Source organism: Podarcis bocagei (assembly GCF_964188305.1).
Source record: "Podarcis bocagei genome assembly, chromosome: 3".
Lineage (NCBI taxonomy): Eukaryota > Metazoa > Chordata > Lepidosauria > Squamata > Lacertidae > Podarcis > Podarcis bocagei.
This window is the reverse complement of record NC_138127.1, coordinates 39,733,447-39,758,795: the sequence shown is the minus strand read 5'-3', so window position 1 is coordinate 39,758,795 and position 25,349 is coordinate 39,733,447. Positions and strand designations below refer to the sequence as shown.

The 25,349-nt window shown below is 40.8% G+C and overlaps 1 protein-coding gene across 3 annotated transcripts in view; it reads right to left on the bottom strand.

The window, feature by feature from the left end:
- Positions 1 to 294: 294 nt before the first annotated feature.
- NT5DC1 (5'-nucleotidase domain containing 1) overlaps positions 295 to 25,349 on the bottom strand; it is a 150,749-nt gene continuing 125,694 nt past the window's right edge. For 2 of the 3 annotated variants that reach the window (XM_081186695.1, XM_081186693.1), the window contains 5 exons: positions 20,070 to 20,538; positions 7,481 to 7,734; positions 6,014 to 6,253; positions 5,014 to 5,221; positions 295 to 3,980 (listed from right to left, as the gene is read on the bottom strand). In XM_081186695.1, coding sequence (XP_081042821.1) covers positions 2,222 to 3,980; positions 5,014 to 5,221; positions 6,014 to 6,253; positions 7,481 to 7,734; positions 20,070 to 20,538 — 2,930 coding nt within the window. In that variant the 3' untranslated portion in view covers positions 295 to 2,221. Of the gene's footprint in view, positions 3,981 to 5,013; positions 5,222 to 6,013; positions 6,254 to 7,480; positions 7,735 to 20,069; positions 20,539 to 25,349 lie in introns of those variants that run through there. The other variant, XM_081186694.1, reaches the window with a different exon arrangement.

Sequence of the window (25,349 nt, the reverse complement as noted above, 5' to 3'; positions counted from 1 at the left end):
GCAAAGGAGACTGGAACCATGGGAGGAAAGACAAATTGTACAGTTCATGGGAAACTTCCCCAGACATATTCAAATACTATTGCACAGCTATGAGAGATTTTTTTTAAAAAATAAGTCTTTTTTAAAAAATAGAAATTCGGGGTTTTTAAAAAGCAAAAGCTGTTGGAAGTTTTCTTCTATCTTGAACAACAAATTATGTGAGGTCAATGTGCATAAAATAAGAAATCAGATGTTCCTTATTGTATGGATGCACAACAAAAGAAGAAAAATCAAGCAAAAGTTTGAGATACCACAGACATTTATAATCTCTTTATTTAGCAAAATGCATTTGGAAAAAGTACTGTATATTCTTCAATGTGTACAATAAAAACCATTTCCTCAACTCATCTTCATTTTCAAATGCCTTGGATTTAAATATCATCCCCACGATTCCTGCATGCAAGAGAGGCACATTCATTAATTGCAGAAGCGATATTTTCTTGTTTCAGGAACTTCTAGATACATACAGGGCCAATATCCTAAAAACTGGGAGGAGCAAGGGCCTCATCAATCAGTTAATCTCAGAAAGTTTCCCCACAGAAAGACTGCTAAGAACATATAAAGAACTCTGCTGGATCAGACCAAAGGCCCGTCTAGTCCAGCATCTATTCACAGTGGTCAACTAGATGTCTATGGCATCTAGAATCCCACCTAGAAATAATTCCACAAAAATGTACATTATCCTATACATTTCACCCACACTCCCAATACAAACATTCCCAACTGGATAGCACTTTGGTATAGATGGGGCTGAGCACCCATCATGAGCACCCCTGTTCCCTTTTCCCCAGTTACCTAATGCGTTCCCCTGGCTTCTTCAGGAAAGCTAAGCTCTGGCTCATATAAAATCATGTCATTGTAGAGATAGAAGGGGCCGTGAGGGTCATCTACTTGAACATGAAACATTTGCTGACTGGCAACAGATTATGTGAACTGACACTAGTGAAACTCAGGGCTCGTCCACAATTTTGTGTCTAGAAAGCACAGGTCTGAGTGGTTATTCGCTTGACTTGCACTTTCTAGGCAAACGTTCGAGGGGTTTTTCCCTTGCCCTGCTCTTTAGTGCTAAGTCGAAGCAAACGCCAATCCAGAGAAAACCCAAATTGCTGTGTGCTCTGATTGAGCACCAAAGAGTTTTCCCTGGGGGGGAAGCGACAGGACAAGAAGAAGTGTGGCTAAGCCTTCACTTGAGAGGATCTTACAAAATTATTGATGGCTTGTTGTGCATGTTACAACATATGAATCACCCCTCAATTAGGCAGGCATTAAGTGATGAAAATGCAAGCGTGTGCCAGCGCAAAGATACCTTAGTTGTCTCATTCAAGATTTTATTTATGGGCCCAGCTGCCTCTGCATTGCACTGACCAAATAACATGAGCTCGCTGCTCTTTCCTTCCAGCATAAATGGGGAAAAGGAGAAATGACAGCATTTGGCTTATGGTATCATAACTTCCCATTTAAGCTTTCACACACTTTAGGGTTTTGATGCTCCAGGAGCTGTTAGTTAGCCCAAACTGGCATTCTGCTTACAAAGATTGGAAGAAGGATCTTGCATAGTCTTGACTGGAGGTGGGGGTAAGGCAAGCAGCACTTTCTGTTACTGGCGATAGAGAGAAAATGATAGTGATACTGACAGGAAGTGCTATACAGTAGTGCCTGCATTTTAAGACAGGTAAGCAGTAAGACGCAACAAATAATCAATAGCACTTCTCATCACCCTCCCTTCATATAATTATCTCTGGCTAGACAGAAAGGATGAAATACTTTGGCTAAAAACCTTGCTGCATGTGTGAACAACCAGTTTGGGGGACTGTTAAAATAGTTACATATTTAAAAAAACTTCACAAAAGTTATGGAACAACTCATCTGAGAGATATAATTTCTCTATTGAAGAAGGAAATGTAATGCCACATACTGAGTTCAGAACAAGGACATGTAACATTCATTCTTAGGACAAATGCGACTTGACCCATATCTAGGTGGTACTTTGAGATATGTGTTCAGTGCCCCAATGCCCATTAACTTTATCTTCTCTGGCTACAATAATTCAATAATCCCACAAGGGTTTCTGGAATGTGTCAGAAGATGAACAAAATATATTCTGGCCCTATTAGGCTTAATGCATATCTAAGACATATCTAATCACAGAATGGTCAAGTAGCAATCACTGGGGTTTTTATTGCTAGCATTGTGACTGAGAACAAGAGGAATACAGCCACAATAATATACAGCTGTCAATTAGCAAGATCGCATAAATACATCTTTGGCTATGCAGGCTCTTGGCTTTCTGGAACCAAGTGAGTTGCATGGCTAGCATGACAAAGAAAATAACAATGTTCAGAATGAGGAAGAGGCGGGTGTAAGATGCTGACATTGAAGGAGCACTGCTTCGAGCAGTTGCCAGCATCTGTGCAAGACCAGATCGGCCTTTGAATAACACACTTTCCTTGTGTTTCCCATATGTAATATCTGCAAAATCAAGAAAATCTTTCATTTCCTCATCTTCATCCACAGGCAATTCTTTCTGAGCCAAAGTCTGCGCCTTCTGTCGAACTTTTCTTTCATTCACTTCAATCTGTGCAAAAATGTCGGGACCAGCATCAACGTACTTATAGCCTTTAGCCATCTTTCTGCTCTTCTTTGCTTTGCCTTGCTGCTGCTGCTGTTGCGAGATTGCAAATATCCTGTCAATGGCCTCCTCCGTCTGCCTTTTATCTGAAAACCGCAGCAGGCGCTCAGCTGTCTTTCTGAAGCTGTCTGTGTTCCGCACACGGGAAAGTATCTGTTTCTCTAGCTGCTGGAAGACAGGCTTGAAATGCTGAATGTTCTTTTCTACTATCCCCATGTAGTCTCTGACTTCTGATACCGGGGGGCTGGTAATAGCTGAGGCTTGGTCAAACAGAACTTTATGGCGGTCTGCAATAACTTGTGCAAAGACAGAGCGGCTTTTATCCTCACCGGTCCATAAATAGACGGCATAGGCATGCTCATCGGTTGTTATGAAGACATCTAATTGCTGAGAATCCCCATGGACGCTGAAGCTTTGGACCTCAATGGAAGGCCCAATAAAGAGGTACACAGCTCTCGTGACTGGGGCTCGCAGGTGAGTCGTGACATTCACATAGTTTGTTCCATTGTAAGGGTAGCCTCTGGGATACATTCTTGAGGCAATGACAGCTTTTTCACTGTAGCCAGTGTCATCCATCCAGTACATCTTGTACATTCCATCTCGTTGCCTAATGAAGGCCCCGTGGACATCGTCAATAACCGTTTCCTCAAAAGGCACATCCACATTGTGGAAGAAGCTGGCTACTGTCTCCAAGGGGCTACCATCGTCAATAAGTATTTGGTCCACTAGCAAGAGGAGCTGGGGGTGTATAAGTAACAGGTTTCTTTGGAGGCTTTTCAGTTTTAGTTTGGGGTTGTACGCACCCACTCCTTCACCCCTGATGAAGATGATCCCACTTCTTTCCATAGCAGCAACCACTCTCCCTTGGCAATCTGCAGCCAAGTCATGTTTATATTTCAACCACTTTGATGAGCAGTCTTCAGTAACTTGCCCTTCCCAGGGGTAAAAACAGCTCTTTGACACAGCTGGAGAAAACATCAGTGCATTGTTTAAAAATGTGTATTTTGGTCCATACAGAGCTTCTGTTATGAAAGGTACACCATTGGGGGCAAAAGTGAAGGAGTTCTGATCTGGGTGTTCGTGACCAGCATTGAAGTTCCTCCAGCCTTTTATCCAGTCTTTGTATTTATTTTGGTGAACAATATCATATATTGCACGTCCTCCCAGTTTCCCTGATTTGAAGGAGAGGAAAGGTCTGTTGACTTCGGCCGGCAGTGCACTTCCATATGTTACAACTCCCCAGTCCTCAAAATAATGCAGTTTTGGAATGCCATAGTCTGGAGGAGGTACTAAACCCAGGCTTGCATCATACCTTTCCAAAAATAAAAATAAAAGAATGACAATAATTGGCATTAATTATTCATCTCTTTTGATTTTCTCAGATATCAAGTCACTCTTAATTAGTTAAATATTAATAAGTAACAATATTCCGTTCTCTAACCATCCTTGCTGAAGCATACTGTCCTGATTATATGCAGATTATGCTTATCTATAAGCAGGAATTATAGTATCTTACACTACAGGAACTCACATGATCTAGAATATCTGCAAACAACTAGGGAGGGCAATATTTCAGATGAGGAAGATTCAGGGAAGAGCAGTCATGAAAAGCTCCAGTCCTTGACACTGGGGATGGGGCCAAATAAGAATTTGTGAACTTCCCATTAGAAAAGAAGCATTTCTCCATTTCAAGGCAGGTTCAGGCCCCTTTAAATGTGTATCTTGCTCAAAATGGAATTTGCCCTCCCAGCCTAGCCCACCAAGCCAGGACTCCCACTTTCCAAAGTTAATAAAACATACAAACAAACCTACTTCTAAGAATGAGGAGGAGGTATCCCACAGCAAGGAAGACTCACTAGACAAAGGAGAAGCCTTGCTGGAGCTATCCAGATATAATGCTCCTAAGTATATTCATGAACATCATTTTCTGCTGGGGATCACAGGGTTTGTAGTCTTCTCTGTTTCCTGAGCTGAATATATAATATCTACAAACCTCTGTGATCTGACAGTAAAGGATAATTTTGTACATACTCAGGAGCCTAATTTCCAGCCAATGGCAGACCCCTCAAGGCTTCTTCTGTGCCATAAGTTGATTATTATTCTTTTGCAGGTGCAGGGGGCAGGTTGGGGCTGGGGTTTGCACAAAATTATTGCAATTTTTTTCTTCAGTTTTCATTAGATACTGCTTTCATAATTTCAAAATTTATTCCAAGTTCATAAGGACGTTAATTCCATGCCAGCCAGTTTTTGTCCAAGGTAGCACATGAACAGAGTATGATATTCTTACATACATTGGCAGAGGACCCTCAAAAGTCTCTCTGCATTAGGATTTGTTTGTCTCGTACCAGAGAAATTCAGTGTGAAGCGTGCACCAACGCTGTCCTTTGGATGGTGTCCCTGGGCCTTCAAGCACTCGGTTCCTCCTTATCTGATCAGCCAACCAATTTCCACTACCATTGCGCATAACGAACTTGTCCAGGAACACCAACTGGCTCTCTGGTCCATAAAACCAATTGTAGTTGGAATCTGCAATAGCAACTGTCCTTTGGAATCCTATGAGGAAAAGTAAAATCAGACAAGTATCCATGTAAGCACATTGCTCAACACTGCATATTTGAGTACAGAGATTGGAGTGTCCTGCTGAAGTCAGAGGGAGTCCTTGGGAATTAAAGATTTCCAGGATTCTAACTATGCTCTTGAATGTTTTATCTAGCATGCAATCAATTTAAGAAAAGAGTTTCAACAGTATAAAGTTGTGAAGTGGTAATGCCTCAGTTAAATGTACACGTATGAGAATATTTGTGTTGTAACAGGCATTCTAATAAGGATGATTTGCCTGGTTTAATAAATTGTGGTCCAACTTCATAGTCTAGTTGCAGCAGGAAGATCCATACCACAATATTAACTCCCTTTTCAGCAGGAGCACCTTCCTGGTAGGGTAGAGGTGCAGCAATAGCCTCCCAGCAGCAGCACTGCTAGTTACCTGGGGGCGGAGAGGCAAGTTGGGCAAATGGGCAAGCTGAATGGGCAAACAGGCAAGAAAAGCAGAAAGTGCTTTCTACATTTAAAAATGCACTTTTGGATCCAACCCAAATATTCTGGATCACTTTGATCCAGAGAATCCTCTATGTGTGCAGAAACAGATTTTTAGGTGTGATTGCACTGTGTGTATCACTTGACAGCTGGTTGGTGCTGCTCAGCTCCAGCAGCACTTATCTCCTGTTAGGAAGGGCTACAGTTTGATACCGGCATGCAGCCTGCCACTGTACACAAGAATCTCACAACTTGGGGCTTTATCTAAAGACCCATTGGTCATTTATTTTGAAGCTGATTTGAGCTGCTTACCTGGCAGAACCGTCCTGTACATAAAAGCAAAATGTTCTTTAAGCCAGGGGTGTTTAAAGTGGTTAATGTCAAAGTGCCTTTGAACAAGGAACATGTATTGGAAAAGGGATCTGGTGGTGTAGCTGCCATACGCTACTCCTTCGTAGAGAGATCCATCTGTCACTTCCTGAAGCAGAACTATAGACTTTTCCATGATTGCAAGGACTTGCTTAGTCCACAGGTATGCTTCCTGAAGATAACCTGGAAGGTAATATTGAGAATATTATACCCAATAGAGATACGATCTATAAAATGTCATTTTTAAACACAGATATAAAAAATTACACATACTAGTTTATGACCAGGATGGAAAGTATTCTATGAAAATATCCAAACTGAAAGTGGCAAGGAATTCAGCTTCCCCTGAATATCAGCTTTCATTAAAAATGAATTATTCCAAAACCTCAAGTGAAGGCCAGGGGCATGATCCATCTTCCTACTTATGTGAGTTGGCTGCTTCTGCTCCAAGCAGCAGTTACTTACATGCAGGCTTGGTGAGGTGTATTAAGCTGGATCCATATATAGGAGACAAGCCTTTGATAGCATGTAATGCCCAGGTTTTCTGCCAAGTGATCATGCCTGGCCAATGACCAGTGGTTGTCAGTGACTGACTAAACGAAAGGTCATGGGTTTGTGGTGGATAGCTCAAGGAAGATGCAACTCAGTGTGGATCAGTGGAGAAAAAGGCAAAATCCATGCTAGGGTTGATTAAGGGAGGGAAGGGAAATGTGATGCACCACTTAAAACAATATTTAATGTGGCTGGATTTCATGGAATCATACTATGTACAATTCCGGTCTATCCAACTCAAAAACAACCAGGAAACCAGCAGAAAAAGACAACCAAATTGATCAAGGGGTTGAAACCCTTCCCCACAAAGAAAGGCTGAAGCAGTTGGGACTTTTTAGTTTAGAAAAATAGGCAAATGATAAAGGAGGTTTATACAGTTTTGCAGGGTGTGGAATAAATGGACAGAGATAATTTTTTCTCCCTCTATTATATCACATGTTATATGCTTCCCGTTCAAGCTGTTTTACAAAACATACAGGATAAATAAATTACTTGCAAATTCTTTCTGAAGAAGAAAGAGTAGGAAGCAGCTAGCTTATTCAGTAACACTTCTCAAGGTGATGTCCTGAAAATAAACTAAAGCTGCAATCCTAATCACGGCTACCTGGCAGTAAACCCAGATGACTTCAGTAACTGAGAAGTAAGTTATTACTGTGCTGTAAATCAATGTAAGTGGAAGGCGGTTGTATTCTGCCTACTTGAGGCAGGTTCCAACATACCCTTTCCAGTTGGCTGCACTAGCTGTTGATTATCAAGCAACTGTATCAACTTCTGAAACTTTTGTTCACAACTAGAAAACGCTACTGATTCAATCATGCTTTTTTAAAAAAAACGACTCTCTCATTGTTCAGCACATACCTTGATTCATCAGAACCAGGCTTCCTGCCAGCAAGGCCACGCAGTTGGTTGGCTGGTGGTTGTGCAGGTACTGGAATCCCCATCCCCGCCTGTATGATGCTTCATACATGTATCCTGAGGCATTGGCAATCACCTCAAGAAATCTTTCCTGCTGGGACTTGCTAAGATAGTTGTACAAGAAATCATAAGCAGTGGCAAATCCAACCAAAGAGTGAGCGAGAGGGACCTCATCCCACGGTGCATCCTTCACCAGCCTGTGGAAGACAAGAGAAGGGTCAACTCTATTCATTTTAGTCATACGGTATTATCCATATTATCCATATTTATTGTTGTTAGCCGCCCTGAGCCCGGCTTCGGCTGGGGAGGGTGGGATATAAAAAAATTTTTTATTATTATTATTATTATTATTATTATTATTATTATTATTATTATATTATTATTATTATTATTATTATTATTAGGCTGGATCCCTGTGCTGACAGAGGGTTGAATTGCTCTGCCGCCTACTTAAGATGCTAGAAATTATGCAAAACCCATATGTTTGTTTGTGGGATGGAGGTGACTGAACCCTAGAGAAACTGCTGCCCATAAATGGCTGAACGTTTACGAGTTTCCTTGATACGTTAGGTGGACACTTTAAAATCTACAACGTTTCTAGAAGTAAAAAGCAATAAAAACGTTACACAGTCTTCATATGAGCTGTGTAACATACTGATGCTTCATAAAATGCAAACATTTTATACCTACACAAACCTTTTTAACACTCTAGCTTTTGAAAAATACCACAGCAAACCACTGATTATGCCAGACCATTGGTGATTTAAAAGGACCTATTTACACATTCACACTGTGGAGTCATTTATTTGCCTTCAAAAATGTACTATGGGATCACTGGAATCAAGCTGAAAGGAACAACGCTAAGCACAGCCTTACCAAAACATTACATCTACTGAGAAAGTTTTTGGGTGGTTCCCCTCCCCCTTCCTCCCACAAAGGCTTCTCTAATTGCAGAAACTCAAATGAACTTCAAACATTTAATCTTGGATTAAATTCTGAACATATTAAAATATCACTGGACCTCCATGTCAGTATCTGTCTGTCTGTCTGCCACACTCTTAATTTACACTGCTATTCCCTTGCAGTTTACTTCACTAAAGGCAATGGCTCAAAAAGCAGCCTATGTTAGCAACCTCTAGCTAAACGTGCAACTGTTCCACATTTTTAATGAACGGCTGCCCAGAGCTATCCCATGTTTATCAAGAGGCAAATATTTAAAACCTCACCAATTTATCCCCAATAAACTCTCCATTTAGTGTGGCATTGATTGCTTATTTTCTGTACTTTGATTTTGCCAAAACTGCGGCCCTACAGAGGCAGGAAGTAAAGATGAGGACTTGATAGACACATGCAAGCCACAACTGGGAGAAAATTCACTCTGTTCAATAAAACTGGGACTCAGGTTTGGTTTGTGTTAAGCTCCTTTTGCAATGTGGAAAAGCAGCTTTGGTACCACCATCCTTAGCAATCTACAAAGTAGACATTTCCTTTAAGAGTGAAAAAAAGTGCCTGGAAAATTATATTTTTAATACTTAACTAGTCTTGGCCTATCATGGCTTAAAATACGTGAATGAATAAACACTTAACCATTTCCCAAGGCTGTCCCTACAACAAAATCAGAGAGGTGTGGTCTGATAAATAATAATGTGATAGAACTAGCATCTTTTAGAGTTTCTGGTAGAGTGTAGAGGGAACATTTTCAGTATGAAAGTGCTTTGAATAAAATAGGAACTTTGGAAGCTGACTTATACCGAGTCGGACCACTGGTCCATCAAGTTCAGTACGGTGGTGCCTTGCAAGACGAAATTAATCCATTCCGCGAGTCTCTTCGTCTAGCGGTTTTTTTGTCTTGCGAAGCAACCTTATTAGCGGCTTAGCGGATTAGCGCTATTAGCGGTTTAGCAGCTATTAAAGGCTTAGCGGCTATTAAAGGCTTAGCGGATTAGCGGCTAAAAGGCTATTAGCGGCTTAGCAGCTTAGAAAAAGGGGGGGAAGCGGGAAAAAATCGGAACACTCGCAAGACGTTTTCGTCTTGCAAAGCAAGCCCATAGGGAAAATCGTCTTGCGAAGCAGCTCAAAAACGGAAAACCCTTTCGTCTAGTGGGTTTTCCGTCTTGCGAGGCATTCGTCTTGCGGGGCACCACTGTATTGTCTACACTGATCTCTCCAGGGTTCCCAACAGGTGTCTCCCCCAGCCCTACCTGGAGATTCTGGGGACCATTTCTGATGCTCTCCCACTGTGGTATGGCCCTTCCCAATGTGGGAATGCCTCTGCTCTGAGAAGCCCCTGGTTTATCCCCATTCTGTGTACTGGAACACCCTGCCAGCAGAGATTCAGCAGGCACCTTCTGTGCCAACTTATAAACGCCTGCTGAAAACTTTTCTATTCTGCCAGGCCTTTGCAGGCAATTAAAGAGTACATGCCCACAATGGTGTGCTGATGTTTGCTTTTAATTCTTTTAATTTTAACTTGTTTTTAATTATTTATGATATTACTGTATGGTTTTATGGCTTTATATTGTTGCAAACTGCTGTGATATATTTCTATGATGCAGCAGTATATCAATATTTAAACAAACTAACACTCCAGTTCCTGCATCCTCACTTAATAACACATTAAGACAGAGAGGTAAATAGAAGAATAGGAGGAAGTAGGAGAGGCAGCAAATCCTATATTAAAATTCAACATGTTAAATATCCTGTAGCAGCTGAGAGTCAGTTAGTGATGCACAGCCTTTGTTCCTTGGTAGACAAGTGACCTAAAGCCTTCTAGCAACTGCTGGATCAAAACAGAGATGGATTGCTGACTTCTGCCTTTGTTTCCCTTTCCATCAACACCCTCCTTTCACATACAAGGCCTCAGCTGTGATTTCAGATTTGGTTGCTGCAATTCTCCTCTCTCAGTTTTTGAACCTTTTCCTCTCTCAGCCTATAGTCTGTCTTTTGTTTTCATATCAAATTCCCAAAACAGCAACCTAAAGTAATGCTATTACTTATCCTAAGAGCTTTGATTCTGAAGCCAAATCTGCATGCATTTCCACCAGAAACATGTAAATTCCATCTGAAAACATTAAGCTTCCTCCACCCCCATTTTTTGGGAGGGTACTCCAAGACACTAAACTCATTTCTATGGACAAGCCCACACAAATTCCAGGGAGTTTTTACATTGTGTCTTCAAAGCCACTGAGCTCTTAGGCATCAACTTTGCTCTGTCCACATTGTACTCAAAGTGTTTTTGTCTCCTCTACATTCATTGCAAGTAAAGCACTTCCTCTAGGGACATGTAGATAAACTTCCCAGAAACTGTGACATGCTTTGACTTCTACCCTTGGGGTGGGGGGTGGGGCACACATCTACATGGAATTCAATAAATTAATTGGGCTTTATTGAATCATTATGGCTCTGTCAAGCTTTTTTAAAAAAGAACATTGTCAGTAGGCTTTTTTTAAGAAAAAAAAAGGGGGGAGAAAACCACTATCCAAAGACTTTGTGGGATATTTAATAAAGAATTTGAGCTTTCCAGCTGTACACATTGTGGTTTTTATTGTGGAATTTATACCACAGGAATTTTTGGAAAGGGGAAACACTAAAGCACACAACCCACTTCTGAATTTTGTTGAAATTGTGTACAATTCATAGTACTGTAGAGCTGGAAGGGACGGCAAGGGCCATTTAGTTCAACTCTTTGCAATGCAGGAATCTCAGCTAAAGCATCCATGACAGATGACCACCCAATCTCTGCTTTTAAACCTCCAAGGAAGGAGAGTCTACCACCTTCCAAGGTAGTCCATTGCACTGCTGAACAGCTCTTACTGTTAGAAAGTTCTTCATAATGTTTACTCAGAATCACCTTTCTTTTAAGTTGAATCCCTTGGTTTGGGACCTATCCTCTGGAGCAGGCATCCCGAACCGCCGGCCCTCCAGATGTTTTGGACTACAATTCCCATCATCCCTGAACACTGGTCCTGTTAGCTAGGGATCATGGGAGTTGTAGGCCAAAACATTTGGAGAGCTGCAGGTGGGGGGTGCCTGCTCTGGAGCAGGAGAAAAACAAGCTTGCTTAAATATCTAGGGGTACAAATCATGCATATTTTGAACAAGTTGTATCAGTCTAATTCTAGTATGGTTTGGAAGTTATAAATACGAATAGAATATGTTGTCATAAATTGAGACACTTCATTATGGACCAACTGGCTGCTTCTAAAATGATGATTGTACTGCAGTTACTTCTTTTGTTCCAGATGCTGCCATTCTGCATACCTGCTCATCTGAAGAAATTGGGGGGGAGGGGGACTTAGCAAGTTTATATTTCAATCAGACCAATCACATATTAAAAAGTATTTATTATACCCAGTTGGCAGCTGGGGCATTCTGAATTTAAGTTGCTGTTATGAAGCAAGCCAGTTTAGCCATGTGGTGGAATTGATGTCATCCAATAAGGTGATTCATTGGAAAAAATCATTTTACTGATTTACTGTAATGACTTCATTATTATGTGAAATAATGTAAAAAAAAAGTAAAATAATGTTTAGTGTTTTACTCCCCCGTGATCCATTTCTTATTAGTTATGTCATGTTTCAAGATTCATGTGTACAATTTCATAACAATAATATTTTTTTTTAAGAAAACAAGCTTGCTCCATCTTCCTTGTGTTTTTCTGTATAGAACAGCTCAAAGATAGAAATAGATAGCCCTTATCATAAGCAAACTTTATCTGCACATGTTTCCACTTTAGATAAATGACTCACCAGCTTGAGTCCAAAGAGAAACTATCAAATGCAGGAAGACTGACTTCAGTTTGAATTTTGTTTGTTGGGAATTAATATTTTTCTTTGCAGAACCTCTTCTGGTTTATACAACTCCTGAAGATCTTCTGTCAGAATATCTAAACACCAAGCTTACAGGATCCCATATGGAGATGCTACCTATGTGTCTGGTGAATCATTTTGGCAACATGGGACTTCAGAAATCTGTCAGCCATTAGCTCAGTTTCTAGTGGCAGTCTCTGATGGACCGGGTCCAAGACTGACTAGCCAATCTTTGCCTGAAACATATCAAAGTAACACTAGCTGCCAGCAGCCTGAAGTCAGGCATATTTTAGGCTAGGCCAGATGTTTGTAAAGATTTATCTGTTGAACAAAAGCCACAATGCATTCATTCAAAGGTATGTTTTGTATGCCAAATTTATCTTACTTCCCTGAAGGTCATGAAACATCTGCTATATGAAACCATTTCTAGCCTGTTGCAGCAAAAAACAAGTCTTGTGGCATGTTAAAAGATTAGCACATGTGTGCTGTGGAAGTTCTTTTGGATTGTCTGAACCAATCCAAACGATGCATTCTGACTGGCTTTTAAAAAAAATCATTTCCTACTAATAGGGTGTGCCCAGAAGTACGTACATTTTAGCAGCGACCCTGCTGTGTTTTTATCAAATATATGCACTTCTTCCCCAAATCCAGTTAAGGAGAAACCTGTTCTTCCAATTTGCAGCTGAGGAGGCTGTACAACTGAATCTGAAATTCCTACAGAGACATCAAGGTTCAATAGTGAAATGAAATAAAAATGTGACCTTAAAAATTTGCCTGGACGGACCCTGAAACTGGAAATCATTCTAACACCTTTCACAAAGGTACTGGATGGGTATGGCCAGCTTTTCAAAGAATAGAACTAAAAGGAAAAACCAATGGACATACAAACAAATTATTGACTAGTTCATTTCTATGTTTCCCAATGTGTTTCAAACACAGAGATTCTTCAGTAGAGGAAATTATTCAATTTTGTGGTGGGGAAGAAAATCGGTGATTTTACGGAAAGAAGAACTTATGCAAAAGTTTCACAACTGTAAAATCAGAAGCAAAAGAGCAAAAAACTCTTCTTCAGGAATAACATGGGGGGGGGGAGAAAAAGACTGTATTGGATTTAAATAATTCTTGTTTTGAAAAGTACTGTCATGCACTGCTGATATACAAGTAGATAACTATGCAAGTATCAGAATCCTTGCTTGGACTCAATATACCAACTTACAGGCTTGCCTTGAAAGACAAAGAATGGAATCTCTTAAATTTATTGTTGCATCATGAATCAGTATAATGCTAAACTTTCCTTTAATCCTTTGAAGGAAGGAGATTAGAAATTTTCTAGAGCACTTAATGGGGGAATTAGCTAAGAATAAATTCAAGCTCTGAAAACAAAATCTAAACAATTGCTACCAATGTTAACTTTCATTAAAGCTGGGTTAAATCCAATTAAGTCATACTCAAAATAGACCTACTGAAATTGACATGACTAACTTACATCCATTATTACTAATGGACCTATTTGAGTGTAACTTATATTGGATAGTACAACCCACTGAGAAGAGGCACTATGTACTTTCAAAACCACACTAGAAGCCTACACAGTTAACAAAATGTTATTCATTCACTATCTGGTAACATAATACAGATCTACAACCTATTTATCCTGGTGCAATTTCACAGACTTCATTAAAGAGCAAAAGAAAATGGAGAGGGGGTTGATTGCAGCTATCAAACTTAAAAACATTAAATCACAGATGATGGCATGCGGCTAAAATTGTTAAGGAATCAGCACTCTTCCAATCCTAGTTGGAAGTAGAGTGGTTCACAACTCCAGTCAAGTGTTGCTTTACATATCACACACTTCACAGTAACCAAGTGATGAGGAGTTTTACCTGCTAACCACAGAAGGCCCAGAATCAAGGCAGCTATGTGAGTGCAGGTGTTCTTGGCTGATCTTCACAATAAAGTTGTTGGTTTTTTAAGCACTCGTTTTGGCCTGGTTTCTTAAGAACTTCAGAAAGTACATTCCAAAGTCTGGCCATGGGTCCATCTATCTCAGTAGTATCTACATTGAGTAGCAGCAGCCCTCCATGGTTTTGAACTGGGGGCATTCTCCCCCCTCCACCTGGACACGCCAGGGATTGAACCAGAGGCTGTCTACATGGAAAGCAGAAGTTCTACTGCCAACAGCCTCTCTCTTCTGAAATACCTTGGCAATTACCAAATAGGGCCATACTGGTCTTTTCTTCCACAGTAAATATGTATGAAGGACAGATGCATGTTCATAAACATTCAGAGATACACACCAAGGAACTCTAACTGACTACAGCTTCTAGGCACACACTCAATGCATGCTTAGGGATGCATTTCTCACTTTCTGCATTTTTAACAGAAAACAATGATGCAGTTCTGAATAACAGATACAAGCCTAAGTACAGTGTGAAATGGCTCTTTCAAATCAACCCATCTGCACTGTGGAGTAGGGAAATTGAATTCCACCAATGGTGCACCAAAACAAATACAGTGGTACCTCGGGTTAAGTACTTAATTCATTCCGGAGGTCCGTTCTTAACTTGAAACCGTTCTTAACCTGAAGCACCACTTTAGCTAATGGGGCCTCCCGCTGCCGCTGCGCCGCCAGAGCACGATTTCTGTTCTCATCCTGAAGCAAAGTTCTTAACCCGAGGTACTATTTCTGGGTTAGCGGAGTCTGTAACCTGAAGCATATGTATCCTGAAGAATATGTAACCCAAGGTACCACTGTAGTGCATGCAGACCATAGCTTATACAGTAAAAGAGTGGTTTACTAGCTGAAATACAATGAAAGTTTAAGAGAGCTCCTCTGAATTTCTTTAAGTGAAAGTTCAAATATGGCCTTGCATCAGACTCAAATTATGTCACTAAGTTCTTGAACAGGCTTTAAAATGTATGGAAAATATCACTACACAACAGGCAACATCTGCCAATATTTTCCTTCTAGGGAGTCACCTGACAGCAAACTATTCATAAAATGTTTATCTTTCAGTGCTTTGAAGCATGCAATATAATAACATTTCCATGATATTTTGTAGAAACGTCATATAGCAAATGCCAGGATGATATATAAATCATTTAGGGATAGGAGCTCTGTTTACAACCAGTTAAAATGTACAACCTGTTAAAGTTATTACATTATACTTAATAAAATAGAGGTATAGATTAATTTTTAGAATCACTGCTCCCATCTTTTTAAAACAAATCTCTTAATTTTATCATTTTTAGAATATAGTTTCCCTTATCTTCTCTTTTACCTAGTCCGCTACTAGATTTATTTATATTTATTTTTAATGGCTTATTTATAAATATTTCAAATACTATAGTGGTTATGCAACAATTTAAATTATAAAAATACAGCAGATAGAAACGGTTTTCAAAACAGTTCTAAAAGGAAAAGAGGTGCTGAAGGAGATTGCAACTTCTGATAATAATTCTAAAAAATCATCATTTTCCTGTTGTGAGAGACATTGTTCCATTTTCTGCTTAGTCTTCGTAAACAAAAGCTGAATGTAGTTTTATTTTTTTTCATATTGTAAATTTACTGCAGTAATAAAAACAGAAAAAGAACCTTACTTTAACTTTATGATATACCTTTTCTATAAGAAAACTGAAATGTATTTTCCAATATAGAGTTGGAATGGAAAGAATGGATTTCCTCTCCTTCCTGTAGCCCTACACACACACACACACACACACACACACACAAACAGTAGAGTAGACCCTTTTGAGGGTGTAGGAGCTGCATAGAAGAGGACAGAACAAGGCGGCTTAAATTGCACAGTACTGGATATTGCCCAATACAAATTAAAATTACCATATTGGCCTGAATATAAGTCACACCCATATATAAGCTGCACCCTTAAAATCGGGGGGGGGGGATAAAATTCTGCAGGCACTCACACCTGTTCCATTTTACCGTATGTCTGTTTCAGCAGCGATATCGTAAAAGCCAATTTTTGTAAGGTCGCGAATTTAAGCTGCACTTTAACTTTTCAAGGTCAGAATTTTGGAAAAAAGTGAGGCTTATATTCAGGCCAATACTGTAACATTGAGCTGCACCATAACAAATTCTCTTAACTTTTATATATGTTACGTGCTTCTCCTGGCAGAAATACATTTCTGTGCCACAACACACATCATATTCGATTCAGTGACGTCACACAGAACTGAAAATATTATTGTGTTGCAGATTTTGCTTTAGAGAATACTTGAACATGATGGGGTGTTCCTTTATACTTGAGATAACATCTTTAGTGCCAGACCATCTCAGTGGAAATCAAGAGAGCCCAAATACACAGATGAACCACTCAAACTGCCAATAAAATTTTATGAAAAACCCAGATGTGAAGCATTCCATTTACTCCAATGAATCCCTCTGTGATAAAAAGGAGCTTTCAAAACAAAACAGACCCTGAGCTTCCCTAGAATTTTGAAATCAGTGGGGTTATGCTAGCACATTCATAAGAAAATGCAACATCTTCTCCGAGTCCCTAGCATGTGGGATAGACAACTTTCCTACAGAAGACACTTAACCTGTGCTTACTTTTTAATCTAGGTTGCAGCAGGATCTTATAAAGGTAATATTTTTGATCAGGCCTTGTGCAACATAAAAGCCTCAGGTCAATCATACCAGCTTCCCTATTTGCACTTTCTGGTGGGATTTCCAATTATTTATTGCCTGTGGCTATTCCCAATTTCTTTATGGGAACATTCACAGTCCACTAACACCCATCAAAGTAGGTGGGAACAATTAGGGGAGAACTGTGTGTTTGTGTCCATGTTGCTCCTCCTTCCCAACTGCTCATCTCTCACTCTGTTTTAAGCTCTGCTGAAAATACTGCACACCTCTTCCACAGAAGCCTTTGGCTTGCTCCTCTAATTCTCATCTTCCATTGAAATAAAGCGTATTCTTGTAATCCTACGTACATTTATCCAGAGGCAAATCCTACTGTGTTTAAAGGATTGCATCCTTTTGCTCACATTCATTCTTGGTTGTCTTTCCCTTTCTTTCTCTTCCACTGTTATGGCACTGCTATCATCATAATTAAGCAGGAGTGGGGAACCTCATTCAGCCCAAAAACTGCATATCCTCATGGCCATGTACCATGTTGGGGCTATATGCCAATGATGGGTAGGGCCAGAAGCAAAGGTGAGTGGGGCAACAAATGAGACTCTTAAACCCGTACAGTGGCTGCAATCCAGCCACTTATAAGTCAAGGTTTCTGCATGTCTGTCTGTCCATGTAGAGGCATCATTACAGTTCAAGGACACATTCCAGCCAGGCAAAAGCACTTGGGGAGAGTATGGAGAAGGGCAGGTGAGGGGCATGGCCTGGAGAGGGGAGTGGCTTGGGAAGGAGACGTTGTATTGGAGGAATCAGATAAAGAGCCTGGAGGGCATAATTTGGCCCCTGGGCCTGAAGCGCCCCATCCCTCAGCAGCATTCTCTGAAAAATCATCATCATAGTCATAAAGCAACATGCCCTGGTCTTGAAAAACCATAATGTCTACGGACAAATACAATACAAAATACTTTAACTGAAAATACAGAGTTGTAAGATGTGGCACAGGAGAAAATGCAATCTACTGCATTATCTCTATTTTGAAAGAGGCAGCCAACGAGGCACTTAGCGTGAAAGTATATACCAAACTTCTTCTTCTTCTTTTTAACCAAGTTGAAATGCAAGATACACAAACACAAGATAGGATTTCAAGCTGCATTCCAAGCACAGGAAACAAAACATTCCATAAAGCAGTGAGATGCTTTACAGTGCAGGCAATTCAGCCTAGAGACTGTAAAAAGAAAACAATGGTTACTTTCACACTTTTCAGTAAAAGTCTTCAAATGGCCCAATAAGCTGGATCTAGAGCTGGGAGGCTATTTTGTTACAGGTGAATGCTACAGACATGGGAAAACTTGAAATCAAGCGAGAGGTCAGGTAATTAGGTTCTATCTGCAATATTCACACTTGTATGCTACCTCTCCTCCCATTCCATCCATCATGCCTATGCTATCATTTCCTCAGGCTTCCACTCGTCATACTTGTTGAATGGCTTGCATAAATGGGTCCATCCAGCATTGTAACTTGAAGACCCTATGTACAGTAGCAAGTTACAATATCAGTAACAGGAATTACTGTGGTCCTGCTCCATCTGGAGTAAGCATTCATCATGAAATGTTTTTGTTGCTCTCTGAACCATTAACGATAAAAAAAAAAAACCCAACACAAATTAATCCTAAACATATAACAAAGCAGACATCTCACTTGTTAAAGGGTGTGTCTTTAAAAGTGTAACCTGAGTTACGGATTTTGAGATGAGATTAATTTCATAAACACTTAGCTCAGTAATGTTTACCCTGATTGGCAGCAGCTCTCCAGGACTTCAGGTTGGGGTCTCTCTCAGGTCTACCTGCAGGTAGCAGTAATGGAGCCCAGTATATTGTGCATGCAAAGCTAATGCTCTACCACTGAGCTTATTAGAAATGGTGATTAAAATAATTAAGCTTTACAATGCAGAATCCTCTTAAAGCTGTATTTTAACCTCAGGATCCACGAAAAATATATAAACAACTGAGAATACAACATGTTTTAAACTATCCAACTAAAACGTGAGTTTCCATAGGATAAACCAGAATATGAGCAAGAATTTGCCGTGGCTCATTTGATTGCAAATATGAGTTTTCTAGGATGTAATTAAGAACAGCATACCAAATGATATGGAAGTAAGTAGGAGATAATTTTAACACTCATTAGGCACCTAAGTGAGAAAGCAATGCATGGCAGTATTAAAACAGTATTATAAAGTCGAAAAGACTGCAGGAAATAATGCAAACAGCATAATAAATACTTTGTGCAGGGTGGAAACTCCTATTATGAACTGATAACACATTTAAGTTTTGATATATTTGTAACTGAGTACTCATATTGAAATAATATTCTTCTGCTATCATATAAACAAAGACTGAGCCAAATAACCCTTCCTCTTTGGCAGGACTATTAGTTGCTTGTAAAAAAGGGCCTGCCCATGGAAGGGGACATTTAAGACCTTTTAGGAAGAAGTCCTAGCCTTTAATACTTATTTATTATTATGTATTTATTAAATTTGTACACTACCTATACCTGTAGATCTCAGGGCAGTTCAGAATTTAAAAATAAAAATGAAGCGGCCAAGGAATTTTCTTCCTTTTTCTATTTTAATATATAAAAAAGCTACCATTTTGCTGCCTACAAGAGCCCAGTGGGGTTCCCAACGAGAACAATGCCCCATGGGAACACTGACACTATGTCATGACTACAGACAGAACCTTTACTTTAAGCAGCACCTCAAGAGACAAATGGCAACCAGGCAGAGGGGATTTTCAGCAATAAATGGGTACAAGCCCTGTTCTGGATTCTGAGCCCATTCCGCATCAGTGTGTCATAGCTGATTTTTCTCCAAAATAAAAGCAGTCTGATTAAGCATGCATGTTTACATACATGACTAACATAATGTGTAGTTGGGGGGGGGAGTTACAGTATAAGCATCTGCCATGTCTTTAGGCTTAGGAAAATGTGCACTCATTTCAAACAAAATTAAGGAAGAAAACCAAAACGTCCTACCCTTTTTCTTGCTTTCTCTTCATATAAATCTTTTTTTTTAAGTACAAATGGTTTTTTTTGTGGGGAGGGGGCAGTAGAAACAAAGATAAAAATATACCAACTAGGCTGCGCCGCCATTCTTTCCATGTAATCTCTGGCCATATTGATAGCTTCCAGGTTCTCTGGATAAAGCAGGCAGAACATTGCTAGAGCACCCAAGTTGTTGCCGTAAATCTCATTCCATCGAGCACTGAAGTCCTTGGGATCCCAGGGAGGAAGGTACTCCAAAGGGTTTGACAGCATGGTTTGCACGGCCTCAGCCAACCGAGCCGAAATGTGTTGGTGTGAACTGGCGGCCTTGAATCGCAAATCCCGCATCTCTCCTCTGGAAAAGTAGAGCATTGGGTAGCTGTCGTAGTTGGCATTGACAAAAGGAACCACAGTGCTTGGGCTGTTATTGCTGCTGTAGACCAGTGCGAAGCAAACCACATGTATGAAAAACACACTAGGAGCCCCCCGTGTGTGAGTCCTCATTGTGGCATTAGAGCTCCAGGTCTCAGTGGCAGCCGGACCATCTTTGAAGGAGCCTGGATGGCAGGGGAGGGGACAAAGGGGGAGGGAACAAGAGTGATAGTTATGGTTAGCTTTGTGTAAAGCCTCTGAGTATTCAAAAACTGAAAACACATTTACAAGGTGCTCCATATCTCTCTATATCTCATTCAGATCCATGCAATGTCAAGTTCAGTGGTGCCTCGCAAGACGAAAAGAATCCGTTCTGTGATCCTCTTCGTCTAGCGTTTTTTTTCCGTCTTGCGAAGCAAGCCCATTGACGGATTAGCAGATTAGCGCTATTAGCGTCTTTTAGCGTCTTATCAGCTTATCGGATCAGCTGATAAGCGGCTTAGCGGCTTAGAAAAAGGGGGGGAAAGGAAAAAAACCCCGCAGGAACTCGCAAGACATTTTCGTCTTGCGAAGCAAGCCCATAGGAGATTTGTTTTGTGAAGCACCTCCAAAACGGAAAACTCTTTCGTCTAGCGAGTTTTCCATCTTGCGAGGCATTCGTCTTGCGGGGCACCACTGTATAACACCTTATATAATTATGCAGAATGCTCCACATGTGCCTAAATGCTAATTGCTGAATCTGAAATGCATGCAGTCTTTAAAAGTTCACAACTCTCAAGGAGAGGAACCTTAATAGGGGTGTGTGTGTGTGTGTGTGTGTGTGTGTTGGGGGGGGGAATAGCTCAGAGTAGGACAATCTGATGAGCCTGGAATGCTGAGCACCCACTAGACTATGACAACTGCAGGCATAATGTACTCCTGACCCTTTACTCTATCAGTCACAGATTCAACAGAGCAGCAATATCTATATAAACAAAAGCCAATGTAGCAACAAAGACAGAAATTCCCACAGCATTCCTGTAAAATCCACAACCACCCACTAACCATGTTGTTGCATACAAAAAAAATTACCCTTCCCCCAGCCCTACATGGAAGTTACCCATCAGTCCAGTACTCATACATACCTTTCACACAACTAATGTTCTTGCAAACCACTTATCGAGGTTTTCTTACAATCAAGCAGTATATAAAATTTGTTAAATAAATAAATGAATATACTAAATGAATGAATGTACTTGGCAATGTGGGCATGGAGAAGGCCTGCATGGAGAACCAGTTATCCCAGCAAATTGCTCCACTTGTGGAACAAACAAATTCTATAATATGGTACAGCCCTTTGGATTGCCTGCACTTAAAGGGGAAGCTGCATTTGGCAGGGGAGGGGCATGCACACGGATGAGCAGAATCAACAGCAGCAGTACGCTCACTACAGGCAGCACTACAGGCCTCATAGCATCTGTGGGTAAAGGAAATGCAAGGGGGGGGGGAGAGAGAGAAGTATATTGGAACCCAAGCACTATCTTGGACAGATGTGAATGTGACCTCCATAAAGCACAGCTTGCTTTTGTGGGCACTATACACAACAACTTTGGGTGTAAAAAAACACAATAGTGATGAATTCCCTGCCTCCCATCTTCATGTATGAGATCTTTGTTCCCCAGTGAGACTATTACTGCCTGTATAATTAGTTGGAATAATGGCATTATCATGGCTGTGGTGACAGGATGGCAAAAGATGGGGGGGCATTAATCTTTATTAAGTATTACTTGCTATCCCACCACCTATGCAGGCATAGTGTTGTAACATTGGCAGGGGTAAAATCAATATTTGATGAAGCATATTATTCTAACAAAGACTTGCATCTGTCTCTAGTTACTAACTTCATCTTTCACCCCCTTGCAAAGGCTTCACAATTTCAATGCAAACATAAATACTGCATTGGGTTGAATATAAGCCTCACTTTTTTCCAAATTCTGACCATGAAAAGTTAAAGTGCGGCTTAAATTCGCGACCTTACAAAAATGGGCTTTAACGATATCGCTGCTGAAACAGACATACGGTAAAATGGAACATTTGCCATTTACGGGTATGAGTGCCTGTGGAATTTTAAGGGAGCGGCTTATATTGGGGTATTGTCTTCTTCCCCCCCCCCCGGAATTTTAAAGTTGTGGCTTATACTGCATTTGGGTGTGGCTTATATTCGGGCCAATACGGTATATATTTTTATGGGCATGGCATTCTCATGTTGCAAGACTTGAATCCTCTCCTCCTCATCACCTGTAATGGGAAAAGGATGGGAGAGTCCAAGAGGACAGGGCTCCTGCACCTTTAATAGGTAGATGAGAGAATTTCAACATGAGCGGCTTCCATAACTGCTAAATTTCCCTCTTTCATATGCAGCTGCAAGAACCCTCTCCTCCTTTGCATCTGGCCACCCTACCCAGAAGGTTCAGATATACAGAAAGGTCTAATTTATTAGGCATCATTAAATACTGGGCTATTAAAAGGTCTTTTCAACAATCAAGACAATTAATATAAGTAGTTTTTTACTGTACTTGCACAAAGGGGAGGAGGGAGAGGGAGAGAGAGAGAGAGAGAGATCATGTTAACATCAGCCAAGCCAAGGCTGTGTATGTTGGATTGGCTGACGTTCACAGCTGTGGAGCAAAGGATTTGGAATGTGGGAGGCTTGTACAGGAGTCATTAGAATTGTGTATAAAGCCTCTAGCTGTGACACGTCTTCATTAAGAGGAGAGGGAAAAATAGCAGAGTAGATCCTGGAAATGTATTTGAAATAGCTGGCCTTTAGGGCATGTGTGTTTTTTCCTATTAGCTTAAAAGAACCCTTCGATTTCACATGTGCAGATTTACAGCCTGTCACTTTAAAAGTTGAATGCAAAGTAAAAATGTATATTTTCCCAACTACCCGCCTGTTTAAAAAGGGATAAAAAAAATAAAAATGGCACACTCTGTGAAAGTAAAAAACAAAACAAGACTGTTTAACCATGGCTATTTCTCTTTCCTCCCATCAAAATTACCTACCGACTCAACACAGGTCTTAGACAAAACAGGCTAGGATTCCCCAGAGGAAAGCCAGAGAATTCCTTAAATTCTCAAGAGGGGAAAGGTTAGAGAAAGCAAGACCAAGAGAGATGGATTTATGTAAATAATGAACAGTAGTTTTCAATTATTAAAACCAGAAGTAGGCCGAGGGCAAGGGGAGAAAAATGACATCCAAAACCTACTGCACAATGATGTTTTTCCTGAGGGAAAGCCATTTCATAAGATTCAGAAAGGGGAAAACATGTTAGAAGTTAAAATAAACAGAAGCCACACACCGAGATCAAGTTTTCCAAACCATAGGTTCCCAAAATTAGACTAATAAATTAATGTTTGGGGAAAGGAGTAATGATTCAAGTGGGAACTTTACACACAAAAAAGTCAATGGACTGCTTATAAATTTATTTGCTGGCTTGTGGAGCTGTTGAACATAATCCCAAGAGCTTGAACCTGCAATAATAGTTGTGTTATTTGGCTGCCTGGCTGAAAGGTTCCCTCCTTATATTTTGGCATAAATTAAATACTACAGTAGGTGGGGCAAACTCTCTCTCTTTATTACTGGCACAGTATTGTATCAACACTTAAGTAGAACAGGCTGTATCAATGCCACACAAAAGTATCTGCTCTCTAGTCACATCATTCTCTACCCCTGCAAAAAAAGCTGAGTTATTCCATCCACAGCAGTGAAAGAGGTGAATTTGAATCCTAAGCTGCATCAAGAGGAACACTTTCCCACTCCAACTGCAATTGGTGGAATCCCTGTGCTGAATCCTGTGGGTCACTATTGTTCAATGTATTAGTTGGTGTTTGGACTTTGGGAAATCAGAGGATTGTGCCTTTATCATTAGGCACATTATTAGGCCATGCCTACAAGAATGAACTCAATATTAATTCCAAGCTTTCCATTCCACTTCCACTCTGTGTTGGCCTTCTTCAACCAGGTTCCCTTCAGAAAGGTTGCTCTAAACGCAGTATGCCTCCAAATGTAGAACAATGCTGCGTTACCCAGTATAAGCAGCCTTCTACAGATAGCAGATTCCTTCACACACATACACAGTATAAGGCAGACAGACAAAAGGAGATGAAACACAGCAACTGTTGTTCCCTTGTACTGTAAGAACAATTCAGACACAAACTACTCAAAGGAGTTTGCAAAATATTTCCAGTCAGGCTTTTGAGGAAATCCTGGTTAGTCATTTATTTAGGTACTATATGCTACATTCTGCCACTGAACTGAATTACGTCAGAGGTTTTCAACCTTTTTGAGTCCTCAGCTCCCTTGAACAACTACATTCTTTCTGCGGCACCCCTGTGGGGCTCAGGAGCCCAGTTATGTCACCCCTTGCCTGCAGAGCTCGCAGCGCAAAGTTCGCAGCTTCTCATCCTCCCTTATGGAGTGTTCCGTCAGCCTCCTCTCCTCTCCCTTCTCATTGGGAGTCCTCTGAGTAGCCGCAGCTGCTGCCCCTGATCTCTGAGCTGCCCCCTGCTCTGCCCCTAAAAGAGGTGCCTCCTCACACTGCCCTACAGGGGCCTGGGAAGCACCGCCTGGCCAGCCCCAGAGGCACCATTCGCCTGGGGAGCTGGTAGCTGCAACCAACAGCTGTGCAAGCCTTTGGGAGGCAGAGACGCAAGAGGGTATCAGAGGGAAGGAGGGAAGGAAAGAGGGACAGAGGCCAGTGTTGCCCTCAGCACTCCTGATTATCATTCAAGGCACCCCTGGGTGCCATGGCACACTGGTTGAAAACCACTGAATTACTTGACTGCTTAAGTTCCCTTCTCTTACAAACATTTGGGGGAAATAGCTTTGTCAACTGCTTAGTCCTACCCCACAATATGGACCAGTTGCACAGTCACGTGATGAGCAATGAAGCAATCAATAAAATTGTCTTGAGAAGCAGTAATGCCAAGCATCCTGCTGACTTCTGCCATGGGGAGA